General features: G+C 38.3%; 1 protein-coding gene across 1 annotated transcript; it reads left to right on the top strand.

Moving 5' to 3' along the window:
• The first annotated feature begins 10,288 nt into the window (after nucleotides 1-10,288).
• LOC122160035 lies at nucleotides 10,289-15,200 on the top strand. The gene is made up of 4 exons (XM_042818226.1): nucleotides 10,289-10,316; nucleotides 12,711-12,733; nucleotides 12,828-12,961; nucleotides 14,477-15,200. The coding sequence occupies exons 1-4, from the start codon at nucleotides 10,289-10,291 to the stop codon at nucleotides 15,198-15,200; spliced, it is 909 nt and encodes a 302-aa protein (XP_042674160.1).
• Nucleotides 15,201-15,901: the final 701 nt, after the last annotated feature.

The following is a 15,901-nucleotide window of genomic DNA, read 5'->3' as shown; positions in this document are numbered from 1 at the left end:
AAAGTTCTTCAGTAGTCTCAAATATGATGAAACAAATGTCATATAAGATCACTTTGCTGGATTCTAAAGAGATTAAAACTTGTAAATTCCTATGTGCATTACTGGATTCTGTACTCATATTTTTTTACACCCGTACAGTATCAGTATATAATGTGCCGGAAGTCTAGTATTTCCCTGCTTGGCTTTGTGGTTGTATTCAGCATCACTAACAAGCTACTATAACTCCCTCAGCTTGCATTGCTCCTGCTTTCTTTTTAGATTTCCTCCTTTGCCTCTCAAAATGATTCACTACATTCTATCACCTGATCATCAAACTCTTTTCAATCCACTTAGCTTACATGGACATGGCTTAAAACTGTGTTCAGCCAAGACTAGATAGGAGCTGATCTTTGCCAGACCACTCTATTGGAAAAGAGAATTTGCAAAGTGTATCTTTGGGCTGCAGAGGCTTTGTTGTGTGCATTACTGAGGATTTTCTGAGGTTGACTGTGATTGATTCTCCTTGTGCTTGGATGTGAAACAGCAAGAGATGTAAGGTTCTGCAGAAGTCTTTGCACTCATGTCTGCATCCTGCCTGCCACTTGCATGCTGCAGCCCGATTACTCTTTCTTTTTCTTCCACCAAAAAGTTTCTCACTGTGAGTTTGATTCTCAGGCTGCATTAGACACAATTTCTTGCTCGTATTTTTTTTTTTTTTTTTGGTCTGTTTTCTACAGAAAGAGGGATGAATGATAGTCTGCCTACAAAACAAATTTCTTTCCCTTGCAACAACTAGCTCTGATGATAGAAATCCAATGGATTATCAGAGGTGTTTGATCATCTGAATAGTTCTTAGGACATGTATATGTTTTGCACTGGCCTCAGGCTTGGTTTTTTGATCTTCACAAGTAGGAATGTGTTGTAAGAATGTCAATATTTATCAAACCAAAGGTCTACACAGGCCCATGTCTTGTTTCCAAGTGCAGTCAGCACCAGATCAGCGGGCAGTAAAGAGCAGGACAAGAATTTAGTAATACTTGCACAGTAATTCTTCTTCAGTGCACTCAGTAAATTCAGGCACATATGGAATTGGGTCTTCTACAAGACAGAGGAAGCATCACTATGGTGTTATCAATCTTCTGGAGTTGGAGAAATATAAAGGCTAATATTTTTGTCCTTAAGTGTCCTGTCCTCAAAATCACATGTATGTGATGTGTTGCAGTTTCAGAAATAATATCCAAATCAGAGCAGTCTCTAGTAGTAAAGTATTTTTTTCTCACTCTTCTTGCCTAATAATTACTTTTTTTTGTTATGCCTTAATTTGCATCTTAGTAACGTACACATTGCTGTTTCGTAGATCAAGCAAGTCAAAAGAACTGTGGTCTCTCTGAAAGCAGTGTCTCCTATTTATTTCCGTTATAGCAGATAGTACAAAGTGCGCAATAGCAGTATTAGTTTGGGCAAATTCTCAGTTTTAAATGGCTTTTTCAGCATAGTCCCCACCCTTAGTTATACATTTTCACTCCTGACGTAGAACAGGCTGCATGCTATGCTTTTAAACATCTGTACCAACAGAGGTGATCAACCGTTTTCACAGCAGCCATGATGGCATCATTGCTAGGAAACTTTCACTGTGCTCTCATTCACTGTTGATGTCCATTCACCAGCTGTCTATGAATGTCAGCAGGTGCCATTTTTTCCATGTGGCGGAATTCATTGAGACACTTTTTCTTCATATGGACTTCCATGTCAGATATCATTGTGTCAGACTGCCCCTCTGCTGCCATCGGTCACACAGCAACAAAACATGGTGAGATACTGGTAGAGTAGTTTAACAACTATTGCCATACTGTCAACGTCTGCCTCTGATGTTGAGGGCTAACATAATAAAATCAGAGGCATAACTTTCAGAGTAGCCCTCATGCAAGATACTGCAAACCTGAATTTTTAGAACTAGTTGCAAATAGTTATGCATCTACCACAAACAGTACCTTGTTCATACAAGGCACAAGATAGAACTCGTTAGAAAAAATAACGGAACACTTCACTTCTCATTACTCATGCTACTAAAGGCAGTAGACAGTCAGTAGATTACAAACACAGTTTCAAAATACATAAATCTGGCTGAAGAACTGAAGCTGTAGAATACAAAGCCCTTTCTTTTCTCTTCACAAAGCTGCTTCTGCCTTATTTCAAGCTAAATGAAAACAGCTGCCTATCTCATAAATTATGCATTCCAAGAACACTCTGACATTATAGTCTTCAAAACACAGTTAATTTTAATCTTTCTCACACAATTTATGACAAAAAAGGTGGATGATGCTTTGTTTCACCTTCCTTTTGCTGTAATTTTGATAGTGAAATATCAGAGGATATTGAATTAAGTAGTCTTCTAGACATTTTCTTTTAAGGCAGGTAATACTCATGACAAACTATGACCAGAGTAGCCCAAATATTTCACATGTAATATCTCACAAAGCAAATATAGAATATGGCACACACCTAAAAGGAGAGAGGAAGGCTTCAGACATAGCATGGCAGTATGATTCTTTTTCAATGGGAGGTATTTAGATATTTGTCCATTATTGCAGTCCAGTTAATTAGGGAGTAACAGCTTGATTTAGACGTTTATTTAGTTATATGTACAAAGCCGTTTTCATTTGGAAATGCACTGATTATCTCTAAAAAACAGGTAACTCATCCATAGAGTGTACAGTGGGAACTATGTTGAAGAGCCACCCTAACAGTAGATCCTTGGCATTTTAATGATATTCTTTGAAAATAATGTAGATACATACCATGGAAAAAAGCCTTCAAAGCAGCTCTTGTGAACAAATTATTCCTACTTATTTTGTAAATGCAGTGCTTGTCATTGTACCCAGAAAACTTGTTCAAGTTTGCTCAAGTTCCTGAACTTAAGAGTAGTATCAGCAAAATTTATCTTATAATTAATAACGCTGTAGATCTACAGACCTCTACCTAGGAAATCTTCTGAGGGGATGTGGTTATTGTCTCAGGGACAGGAGAGCAAGGAAGATAACTCTGTGAGCCTCAGCAAGGTAGTGAACAATGCAGGAGATCCTGTCTCAAAAGACTGGAAGAAGAAAGTGCTGCAAGATATGCACAGGGTCTGCAGGGGAAAACTACCCTCCAGTCAAAGCTCATTACAGCTTCACAGCCCATTTTTTTCCTCCTATTCTACTTTTATCTCTGAGTCTTTCTTGACTCAATAAAACAATTCCCCAGAGTTTCCCTGAGGTTTCTTGTATACCTCTGTGAACTGAGCTCTCTTTCCACTTTCCCCGGTGCTGCTGTTCAGCATTTTGAAAGCTTTCTCACCCTTAAGACTCTTGTTCATCTTTGTTCCTACTTGCTCTGTGACTTTTAGTCACTGGAGTTTGCAGCTCTTTTTTTTTTCTCTAGGCTGATAATCTGAAGTTATAAATTTACAGGCAAGCAGTCTGAAATCTGCATACATACAGTGCATAGCCTAGAAAACTGTGCTGAGTAATGCTACCTGGGTGTGGGAGAAGCCAAACCTCTATTTCATGTTTTATGTGGTAAAAGCATGGTCCTATCAAAAAGGAAAAGGTATCTTCCCCAAGAAAATGCCTATATCATATACAAGGCAAGGGCAGAAAAGTGTTTGTTGTTTTGCCCTTCGTCATGACTCTGTGGACACAGTTCTAAGCAGTATTGTGGCTTCCTATGAGTAATAAGTGAAATTAGAACAAGAAGGTTTTAACAGCAGGCTGAACTCACTTAGAGCATAAAATGTATTTACTGTACACCACTCTCGTCGTAATCCCACTTTCCTTGCTCTGTGAAGGATCAAGTGTTTTGCAATGCAAATCTGTTCCTTTTGCAGCAAGCTCTTTCACCAAAACATTTCTTCTTTGTTCTCTTGATATGAATTCCGATGAAATACTATTATCTGAGTCACTTGAAGACTGGTTTTTTAGCTGTTTTTGCTTTCTATTTCAGCTTCTTCAGTCAGGGAACTAAAATCAGAAAATAGAGATGAATTACATCCAGCATTACCAAAATTTATTTTAGATAAAAAAGAACCTAAGATGTTTGCAAGTCTGAGGGTGTAGTTTTCCTCCTGATTGTAAAGGTCTTAAGTTTCCTGTCTGGCTGAGATAGCAGTGAGGTAAGCAGCATGTAGGGCAGGAATGAGAATACAGAAAGTTGCACATCCTTTGCTTCCATTCCCATTTTTCTCCATGTTTGCTGATTCTGTTTTCTTTACTGCTGAATTTTCCATGTTGTGCTTCTTTTCTCATTCATTCCTTCAATTTAAACAGATTTACAAAAACATTATCACCTAGAAAATGTGAACATATCCCTCAGGATATCATCCATAAGTAGTACAGTGGCATACGGTTGTTTTTATTCTACTTCCTTGTGAAGCTAGAACTTCCCAGAATTAGATGGATGGATAGATGTGGCAGAAGATGTGAAACCTACCTTTCTTTTAATGTTGTCCATGTCTAATAGCATAGAAGAAATTAAACAGCGTATGAAGCATCTGGGGGAAACGAAATTGTGTATCAGCAATGCTGTTTATTTGTCAAGATATTGCTTGATTGTCCGACTTTTTACAGTTCAGGCTAAACAAAATACAATTTGCAATTAATTTTCTTTGTTTTATGTACATGAGAAACGACTTATGAGGTGGGAATGCAGCCAGGAAAGAGATCTCAAGAATTATCAGCTCCTGCTTTAGAAGTTATCTTCGCACTTTTTTAGTGACATTAAAGTGAATTCTAATTTACAGATTACTTTGGTCACTTTGTAATATTTTCAGGATATTTGTTATTGTAATTTTGTAAGCTAGCTCTATATTTTAAGGGCCAAGTTGTAATTCTTGGTGTTTGAAAACTCCACAGGTGCAACGAGTGTCTTAGATCTAAAATGACTGACTGCCATCATGGAGTAGGAAGATGCTGGGCAATGTCTGTTTTGCATAGGATTTTTAAACGCTTTTATAACATATGCTAAATACAAAATTAATGATTCCTCTTCTTGGGTTTGGTATAACCCACAAAGGTTCTGCATTATGCGGAATTACTCGAAGGAATACCTCTATCAAATGACTTTCCGAATTCAGCCACAGTTTGAACTGTGTGAATAATTGGCATTTGGTTTTGTTTGCAAAACCAGTTCATTTCAGGCAGTCCCAGAAACTTTGCCAGGAGGTGGAATAGTGGGTGGAGGACACTGTTTACAAATTCAGTGAGTAAATATTCACACTGACTACAGTCAATCAGTTTTCATATTGAAGTTTGCTATGCTGCTGTGTACATCCTGAACCTCAGTTCAAACCCACATTTTGCTTTTAAGCTTGCTAGAATCTGTTGAACAATAATGATGATTGCATTTGCTGTTTGTTACTATCAGACACAAGTTTTTCTTATTCTTTTTGGAAATACTTTTTTCTTTGTGTAGAAAATGGACTTTCACTTGAAAATTTTCAATAACTTTCCAAAAACAGCTGAAATATTCACCAAATCCTTCTGTAAGCTGTATTTGATCTGGAAGGGAGAAATTTTAGGAGACTGTAACTTGATTGTTAATTGTCAGGTCAGTAAGTATTATCAGTGCAATTGTGGTGCTCAAAGAACAGTTCACTCTGAGAACAAAGAGTAACAAGGAATTTGTCTGAACACCTTCTACCCACCTCATTACTGATACTACCTTATGGTTTTATTAAGGTTACGCTATCAGTAACAGTGTAGAATCATTAAGGTTGGAGAAGTTTACTAAGATCAACCCAGCCACACCACTCCCACTAACCGTGTTCCTCAGTGCCACATCTCCATGGTTCTTGAACTCTTCCGTCTCCCTGGGCAGCCTGTGCCACTGGATCACAGCTCTTTCTGAGAAGCAACTTTTCCTAATATGCAATGTGAACTTTCCCTGGTGCCACTTAAAGCCCTTATCTTTGGTCTTTTTGGTTTTTTTCTTTCAGTTCTTACCTTTGCTCAAATTCATAGTACGTACCTTTAAATAACGCTTATGAAACTGAGCAAGTGCACATTGTCTTTGTACAAGTTACAGAATATTTCCTACTGCTTTTTTTTTTCTACAGACTTATTTTTAGTCACATAAAGTTTAGCACATGTGCAGTTTTTGACTTGTTGAGTATATCCCGATTTCTTAACCTTTTGTCCAAAACAGTGCAGGACACTGAAAACCCTTCTGCAGTCTTCAGTGAAATTGAAGTTCTTTGTCATAGGAGTAGCCTCTCCTGAGCTGAAAATGTTTTTTCTCTCCCTGTTTTTATCAAAACTCACATGATGCTATTGTTTGTTGTAGAGGTTGACAGTACCAAATGATCACAGATGTTTTTAGGCAGTTTTATTTTCCACATGGGCTTAGAAACTGAGTGATGTGTGGAAGACTGTGTGTGCATATTTATACATGTATACATGTATATGCTTGAAGAAAAATATCTGTCTATCAAACTGTTTCAGTTATATCATGCAGCTGTTTTTTCCTGCGTTGATCTATCAATAAAATGCAGAATAAAATTACAACAAAGCAGTTAGCAAAGTACTTCTTCCTTTCTGCAGCTCCTTCAAATTTTATCTTGCAATGAGGGCTTCTAAAAGAAAAAAAGTTCAGAATAAATGACTGTGCATTTTGGTGTAGGATTTATCACAAAATTTGAATCAATTTGATGATTATTCTTATCAGTAATTCCATATGGTACAGGAGGAAAACATCTAGGGAGAGCGAGAATAATTAGGATGTTATTCTTGGAATCAGAAAATGATAATGTAATAAAGTAGAATAGAAAGTTATAGTAAATATTTATACTATTTAAAAGTTATCCGCAGTCACTAACTCATTCTGATAGAAACATTTAATCTTCCAGATCTGCTGCAATTAAATGCTTTGACACTTAATTTCTGCATTACAAGATGTAAAGTTATATGGAAATACTAATGCAAGTTTAATTTCCAGTGGCAGTCTAATTGTGGCAGAATAGCTATTCAGCACAGGCTGTTTCTCCACTGAAGAAATTTTCATCTCAGTGTGAGTTCAAGCTGTGAACTGCTGGAGTTACTGGGACTCTGGTTCACAAGATGTAATTAAAGTACACTTCAGTCAAGTTTTGGAAAACAGGAGAAATATTCTCTTTTCATTCTAGAAATAAGATTTTGCATTGTTGGACTCCCAGAAATGTTAAGATGTGGAAGAGTTTCTCAGTAATCCAATCTCTTCTCTAGGCTCTGCAGTGTTGTTCATGTTGCATCAAGTCAGTGAGAAGTGCAGGTGTCTTTGACTGATGTTGCTGCACTGGCCAAGAGACTGCATGTCAGATTTCACTGGTGGGACCACAAAGGGACTGCTATCCATCAAGGACGTATGGTGTGGTTTTCTGTACTTCTGAATCTATTCAGCAATTTTCAAGGGTAACTAGAGGCAGATTTTATTACAGGTTATTTTTATAGTTCTTTCCCATATAAGGTCAGAAAAAGAACCTGCTGAAGCTGTAGCAGGGAAATTACAGCTTACTTAAGAAAATCCAGGTTTCAGGGGAAGAAAAAAATATTAAGAACTTAACAAAATAAGCTTCTATAAGGAGAAGCTTGGCATAAATGTCTAAATTGACAGCATAGATATGATGCAAAGAACCAGGTCTTCTCTGGAGACAATTGTAAAGGTGATGTGTGAGGATATTTTGGCCCTAATACCAGGGCCAAAAATTTGGTATATTTTTAAGATTTAAGCTTTCAATTGAATTCATCGAGAGCAAGTCTAAAAATGATACTACTTCTGTCACATTGCGGGGAAGTGAATCATGTATTCAGGCTTCTGCTGGCAGTATGAGCAACTAAACAGAAAAATGTGCGTACAAAAGAAGTTGTGTATACAAGATGTTGCACTTTTTGCATCAGATTTCAGTTTCTATGTCGAATATAGGGAAAACAAAAAATCTTAAAGCACTTACAGACAACAGTCTGTACATTCCTGGCACTTTCACTGATTATAAACACTGTGGTTTTGGAAAATATTCTTGGGGATGTGTGTGAGGGATCCTGAAGTGGTTTGTTCTATCTATATGGAGCTGGTTTTAGTCTTTCCTGGAGAAAACCTTGTATTTAGCTGGAGGAAAAGAAACGTAGGAAGGAAATGGACAATAAAAAATTAATTTGAGACCTAGGTCATGTCCACTGACTCAGTGAAATAAAATAAGCAAGCAGTAAGGAACATTGCTAAGCCAGATTTTCAGTGATTGCTACTTGTGTAAAAACATGCTAGCACTCTGAAAATCCCTCAGTTTTGTCTACGTCTTTAGGCAGCTAATGAGCCCTCTTAAATCAGTTCTTTTTCCTTGTATCTTTCTAGGAGAAAGAGAAGTCAGCACAAGGAAAGTGCTTTAAATGCGATTTGTCTGGAATAAGTTGCCTGAGAGCAATTCCGCATGAGCAACACTAGCATGATGCTTTCTGTTCAGCCCTTATTTAAAATGATTTAGAGAGAGTTTTGTTTTAATATGGATAATAAGGAGCATCAATCTATTGTATCATGGTATAACTTCAGAAGTAAATGGTTGTTATTACTGTGTTTAGTACACAGTTCAATTCAGTTGTCTGGCTTTTGTGTTATCCATTTTGAAATGTGGTGAGAAAACAAAGAAGTACACTTTCTTCCCATGAGTTCCTGCTATTGTAAAAAAAAAAACCTTCATGCTATCTGCTCTGCAATGTTCTATCTGTCCTGCATCTTAGTATCTGTAACACTTGAATTTATCCCTAATAAAGTATTTTTTCCCACTGAATTTACATTTTGAACTAATATTACTGTATAATTTTAGCATACTTAATATCTATGTGTGTGACAGAATGATCTTCCTTTGATTCATCCCTTTGAGATTTTCAGTATCATAATGTTTAAAATCCTGCCCAGGCCTTGAGTACTGTGTAGTGTAGCAAAATTTGTCTTATTCAGTAGGAGAAAAAAAGAAAAAAAGAAAAAAAAAAAAAAAGTAACTATAGAAGGACTTCTATTACAGCATAACACACAAATATTCATCTACAAATATGCTGTGACCATTTCCACAAAGAAAATAACCTGTGATAGCTGTAAGTAGTTTTAGTTGCATCTTCTGTGTTTTTAATTTTTTTTTTTTTTTCTTCTGGTCAGTTAGGGAACATAGAATCACAGAATCATTAAGGTTGTGTTGCAGATACTGTATTAGGCATCTGGCGTGGAAATCGGAATGTGATGTGTCAGGAGTAGGCGTTAACGAGGCGATATCAGGATGTCAGCGGCAGGACCTCCCCTGCTCTGTGATGGATGTATGACGCACGCTTTGGGGGTGTTGACGAAGTACATAGGGTATATAAGCTAGAGTTCACTTGTAATAAATGCCATTTTGCTGTTCACCATATTGGTGTGCATGTCCGGTGATTTGGCCCTGGCCCTGTTGTGGCCAGTGTCGTAGATCTTTAGTCGCAGGTTGATTGGAAAAGGCTGCTAAGATCACCTACTCCAACCACCAACCCACCCCCACTATGCCCACTAGCCATGTCCCTTAGTGTCACATCTCCACAGATCTTGAACATCTCCAGTACATCCCTGGGCAGACTCTGCCAATGCCTCAGAACAATTTTGAGAAGAAACGACCCTTTAATATCCCACCTGAACCTCCTCTGGCACAACTTAAGGCCACTACCTCTTGTCTTAGCACAGTTCCTTGGGAAAAGAGGCCAATCCCCACTTCACTGCAACCTCCTTTGAGGGAGCTGTAGAGAGCAATAAGGCACCAAGCTTAGTTTACTAGATAGAGTCTGTGTTGTTGACCAGTGACTGTAAAGAGAGCAGAACTGTCAAAAGTTACAATATCCGTTTACTTTGTTAGCTAGATTTTTGATGCTTAGTCTCTTTTACAGTGGTTGACAAATGATTGGTATTTATGCAGTGTTTACTTAGTAAGCTCGTAAGATTTGGATACATTAGAACTCTTTTTGAAGTGTTGCACCAAGAGCTACGGAGAAAGCAAGCTACAGAGCTTTTTACAGAGTCTATTTTTGATTCATTATTATGAATTCCTGAAGAAAATAAAGCTTATTTTAAGAGTAAGAGTTCATTATATGCTAGGAAATATGTAGGTGCTCCGAAAGAAATGCCTCCTATTTATTTCCATGGACACCACTACAGATACAAAGAGTGCAATAGCACTGTTTGATGGAGCAAATTCTCAGCCTCAAAAACAAACAAACACAACTTTTAATGTAGCCATTGTTACATTAGCTATGCATTTTCATCTGCAGTGAGCAAGAGCTTTCACGCCATGCTTGTATCAATCTGCAACAGCAGAGGTGACTCACTGATGCTGTCACCACTGCTTCACTGTGCTCACATCCACTGTTTGGGCACCATAAATGTGCAGAATGACAATTTTTTCCACATAGAGGGATTCAATGAGACACCCTTGCTGCATACACGTAGTCTACCTCTCTGCTGCAATTCTACAAATGTCCACTTCCAGTGTCATGGGGCAACAGAATAAAGCAGGAGGCATTTATTTTGAAGCAGCGCTCACATATGTATAGCAGTTGGGAATTCTTTGTGTAAGATCAGAAAAAGATCTGCTACGTGGCATTATAAGCTACACTTACACTTTCTGCGCTCTGCAATGAGAAGGAATGGCTGCCTTTAACTTTGTGGAAAAAAAAAAAAAGTCTCATGGGAGCACTTTGATGTTCTTTAGGGTAAAAAAAAAAAAAAAAAAATAGAGGAGACTTTTAGTTAGCTCTCACCTTTATCCCTGATGGATTCCCTAGGCTATTTCTACCTCCTTTATAGCTTTTCAAATTGCTGGAGTAGTATCAAAGCAAAGGGGACAAAACAGGGAATTGTTCCTGCTGTAACAAGTGCTTGACTGGAATTTAGATACATTTAACGTATTCATCTCTGCTTTCCTCCAACTCCGCTGGTTCTCCTTGAAGAATGATTTGGTTTGTTTGAGGGATTTTTTATTTTTTTTAAATGATGATTCCATCATGTTCTTATTAAGAATTTCTGATTCTCTGAATATTTTATTCCACACTTGCTAGAATAAAACTAAAAGTTTTAACTGATGTATTTGTGTTATTTTCTTAATTTTTTCGTATTTTTATTTTTAAAGCTGGTATGTTATTCATTTTCGTGCCTTTAAGTACCTGATGCTTTCCCACTCTTATTTAAAAAAAAAAAAAAAATTCCAACAGCAGTCTTGTAAATCATTTCCTTTGATATGTTAAATGTTTTCTTCAGTCTCAGCTGCTCGCATAATTTGATGCTTAGCATCCTCTTGTTTTTATAATTTTTCTTACATTTCGTATCTTTGCTGTTTCATTTATGATAAAGGTGCTGTAGCAAAATCTTAATAATTTAGTAATTTTAGCATATTCATTATCATTGTCTTTCTCACCAAAGATGCTTTCCCCATCTGTTTTTCCCTGGCTAATTTTGGATGTCATTTTACATCTCTTAATCCTTGTTTCTTGAAGCTTTCCATGCCTTCCTGATACTGGAATACTGCCTATTCCATGAGTTAATATATTTTCTTGTTTACAAATTCCAGCTGATATTCAATTAAAATTTTCCTGAATCAAATTTAATTCCCCCTGAGTGATATATGTCAGATATTTTTGACGTATCTGGAATTTATACAGTATACTTCATACAACTGTATCTACATCAATGCATATATTCTTCTGTAAAATAAATTGTTAGTGATGTACATGCTAATGCTAACGAGTAGAAGTATTTTTGTGTTTGAAAGCTAAGCTGTGTTCATCATCTTTTCTTTCATTTCATTCTACATATAAAACTCTACCTAGTAAAACTGAAAATGGCTAAGTCCCAACTACCATAGTTTTTCTTCACGTGGTAGTTAGTAGCCTCTCTGACATCATTATGTATTATGTGCTATCATGTTAATAGCAGGAGAACTACTGATTTGTTTCATGTCTGAAAATACCACTATTAGATTCTGCTGTACGTATTTCACACTGTCTGAAAGGAAAATGCTTGCTGTTTTCTTTCCTGATTTAATCAAGCAATCCCAAAGAGTTCTGTTCTTTTCTAAAGGGAATAATATTCATAAGAAGATCAAGGTCTGAATGTTGTTCCAGACTGAATCTGGTAGAAACAATCCCATTTAATGTAAGATTGACAACTGCTTCTCAGCTATCCTTAAAATAACGTATTAACAAAAATGAATGGCTTTCTTAGTCCTTTATTTTCCTGTCTGATGAATCTTACAACATGGATGTGCTGATCCCTCTGAGACTGTGTATATTTTCCAAGACCACTTCTCACGGAAGCAGCAGGGTCTCACTTAAGGAATGTCACTGTTTTATTTTAGCTCCAAGCTCTTTAGAGGAAAGATTTAGTTCAACGGTGGACTTTGAACAACAAATACTGTGGTCTATCATACACAAGAGACTGAACAAGGTGTTTATGATGGTTTGTCTATTTTTAAAATCTTTAAAGGTCTTCAAACCTGTAGAATTCATTTAAATGCATATTATGATTTAGGAAATGCTTGAGGTTCCAAGTGAACTTTGATATGTGTGCATGCATAAAGTCATTATATGAGTTTATATACTGCAATAAAAGTAAATATAACAGTGAGTATATTAATGGCTCATTCATTAACATGGTTCATGTGCTTTTAGCATGACTAAAGGCTTGTAAATTGAAATTCTCTGTTGTACTGATTGCAGCAGAAGAAGCCATTATCTGTCAGGTAACATCAGGAGAAAATCATGTAATGGAATAATAGAATAGCTTGGGTTAGAATGGATCTTAAAAATAATGTAGTTCCAACTCCTGTGCTTCAGGCAGGGTTACCAGCCACTAAATCAAGAGCAGATCAGGCTGCCCAGGACCCCATCCAATCTGGCCTTGAACTCCTCCAAAGATGGAATGCCTACAGCTCTCTGGGCAGCAATGCTAAGGCCTCACTGTTCTCTGTGTAAGTAATTTCTTCCTAACATTTAACCTAAATCTCATTTATTTTAAAACCATTTTCCCTTGTCTTATCACTTATCAGGTATTCGTGCACTTATTTCATGGTATACTGGTCACGAGACCAGAATTACACGTTTTTTGTGCACCCTGCTTCACTGAAGAATGCGTAATCGTACAGCAAGTTGCAAGTATATTCTCAATATTTTCAGTAGTGGCTATTGTTCTAAGGTGATTTGGAAAAATGGGTTCTAAAGCTCTTCAACAAGGATTTCAAAATTCTCTAAGCCTGGTCATGAAATAATCATATGTTCGCATTACTTCTTGGTTTTCTCATATTCTGCTCAAACTGTTTAAATAGTTTAAAACACATTAAGTCTCTCTGATACAAGCATATAACAATTCAGATAAGTGAAATACTGATTTCTAATTAGTATTTAAATAGAAATTGGTTGTAGATTGATTTTCTTTTAAAAAGACATTGTTGCTACTTCTAGTTAGAACTCCTTGCATACGAAAGCAATGAGATGAAATTGTATGCATTGTATGCAACGTGCTTATTTATATCGTGAGTAGTCTGCTGTGATGTGTATTTTTGATCAGGTAAGTGGTGGTCTTGCATAGTTAAACACATGCGTTTAAAACTTGAGAGGAAAATTATTAGCAGTAAATGAGTAGTAAATACCTGCACTTAAGTAAACTGAGCTATTTGCTATTCATTTGATCATGGGGACTTAACCCCACTAAATTAGGTATTAAAGCAATAGCAGTGGCATTTCAGCATGGTGATCAGCTTGTACCAAGGAAGCAACCACAATAACTATTATGACAGTGTTATTTTTCTACTCTGAATGTGCACTAAACTTAAAATTAACTGCTGATAAAAACTTACATAGATGCATTTTTTTTTGGTCACAGTATCTACAATAAGAGGGAGAACAGAGTACTGTTTGACTTCATTACACTTGTTTTTAGCATGCTTCAAAGATTTATGTGCAAGGCACTCTACCAAGATAGATATTGTTTCCTCAAAATAATTCCCAAATATAGTTTTGTTTTTTATTGGTTTTTTTTTTTTTTTTTTAACTTATTTAATATCAGAGATGCAAATCTGTAAGAAAATAGGATGAAATCTTCATTGTGGTAAATGGATACTCAAGGTCTGAAATTTTTCCTTATGAGCTCTGGTCAATGGTTATTACTTTGCATTTGCCAACTCTGAGATAGTGTTTCTTTAGGAAAAGCTAGAAAAATACTTTTTTTTTTTTTAATATGTTTTTGTTGAAAGGCATTCTGAAAAGCTCTTTTTAAAAACATGTAGAAAAGGTAAGAGTGTGTTGTCAGCAACTGCGAAACTGCGAGACCCCCCCGTGGGGTCTGATGTGTTAAGCTCCCTCCCTGCTCTAATGATTGATGTGTGGTGTGTGCCCTTAGGGGCGTAGACGAAGTAATTAGGCTATATAAGGTAGTGTATACGTGTAATAAAGGCCATTTGCTGCTCATCATATTGGTGTCACCTCAGTAACTGGCCAAGCTGCGGTCTCCTGGGAAATCGGAACGGGTGCGTACGGCAACATGTGGTGACCCCGACCGACGTGATACCTGGGAGTGAGTCAGCTGTCTGCCAGAAGCAGGAACCCATTGCGGTAGCGGTAAATTCAAATCCGTGGAGTAGTGGAAGCCCGGGGACGGGGAGGAGTGCGCATTACTCCTCGTCAGGCGGGAGGCTCGGGAAAAGGAGCCAGGATTCCCCTAGGACGCTAGGGGGGAGACGCCAGAAGAGGCCAGGTGTAAGTTCAGCCGGAGGCGTTATGGAAGCCGTCATAAAGGTGATTTTTCATGCATGCAAAATTTACTGCGGGAAAAATGTTCCTTCTAAGAAGGAGATTTCAGCGACACTCTCGTTGCTGGAGAAAGAGGGGCTATTATCATCCCCTTCTGACTTATATGATCCTGATAGTTGGGATTCGTTTACTGCCGCGCTCTCACAGAGGACAATGTTAACTCAGAAAGCGGCAGAGTTTAAGGTGTGGGGATTGATTTTAACAGCTCTTAGGAAAGCGAAAGAGGAGAAGATTGCAGGTGACCGTGCTAGGGAGCTGCTGGGGTTAGGGCCAGGGGGGGGGTCTTGTCTCCCCTACAGATTCGCTGGAGGGCAAGATGGCGCTGACTCCTTCGGCCCCACCAGAAACAACGACCCTGGAGATAAAGAAGAACGAAGTGAAGCAGGAGCGATCATACCATAAAGAGGAGGACCCACCTCCGTACCCGGCTCGCAGCATATATCCTTCACTTAAGCCCTGTAAAGATAACGGGGAAAGGGGGTCGGCGGAGGAAAGCGGTATAACTTCTAGCACAGTTGATAAGAGGGTCCTTGAGGAGGGAGAGATGTCTGGGGGAGCCGTGATACGACCTGTGGAATGCGACAGTGGAGGCGGGACTCACCTACTGCCCGATTCCGCTTGCTACGGCGGCCACCCCCCGAGGGGCATGGATTGTCCCGCACAGCTTTGCTGTGGGGGGGGTGTTCCAATGGGGATGGCTCCGGGATCTGCTCAGGAGGGACGTGGTCCCATATCGACAGCTTCATGGGGCCCGCCTACCCTCACTGATTGGGCTCGTGTGAGAGAAGACATATGGGCCGCAGATCCAGCAGGTACCGCGCTTACTCTCTCGGTGGTGGTAAAACCAGAGGGTCCAGCTTGGACTCCTTTGGATTCCAAAGCGATTATTCGCCTTTCGGATTTAGTTAAGAGCAAAGGCCTGCGTTCCCCTGTTACTATGGCAGCAGTGGAAGCTCTTATGGCTTCTAGTCTTTTGCCATATGATGTGGTGAACCTTATGCATGTTATTCTTGAGCCCGTACAATACACCCTGTGGTATGATGAATGGAATAGACTACTTCAAGCTGTGGTGGCTGCTGCCACCCGTGACCCCCACCATCCAG

Source organism: Centrocercus urophasianus, unplaced genomic scaffold, assembly GCF_019232065.1.
Source record: "Centrocercus urophasianus isolate 14NV4802_14NV808 unplaced genomic scaffold, USGS_Curo_1.0 seq_17, whole genome shotgun sequence".
NCBI classification, from domain to species: domain Eukaryota; kingdom Metazoa; phylum Chordata; class Aves; order Galliformes; family Phasianidae; genus Centrocercus; species Centrocercus urophasianus.
This window is presented reverse-complemented; position numbering and strand designations above follow the sequence as displayed.

Coding starts and splice junctions, on each gene's coding strand:
- LOC122160035 (XM_042818226.1), top strand. CDS start 10,289: ATGCTTGTATCAATCTGCAACAGCAGAG. Junction 10,317..12,710: donor ATCAATCTGCAACAGCAGAG/GTGACTCACTGA, acceptor TACTGATTGCAG/CAGAAGAAGCCATTATCTGT. Junction 12,962..14,476: donor AAGGCCTCACTGTTCTCTGT/GTAAGTAATTTC, acceptor GTGTCACCTCAG/TAACTGGCCAAGCTGCGGTC.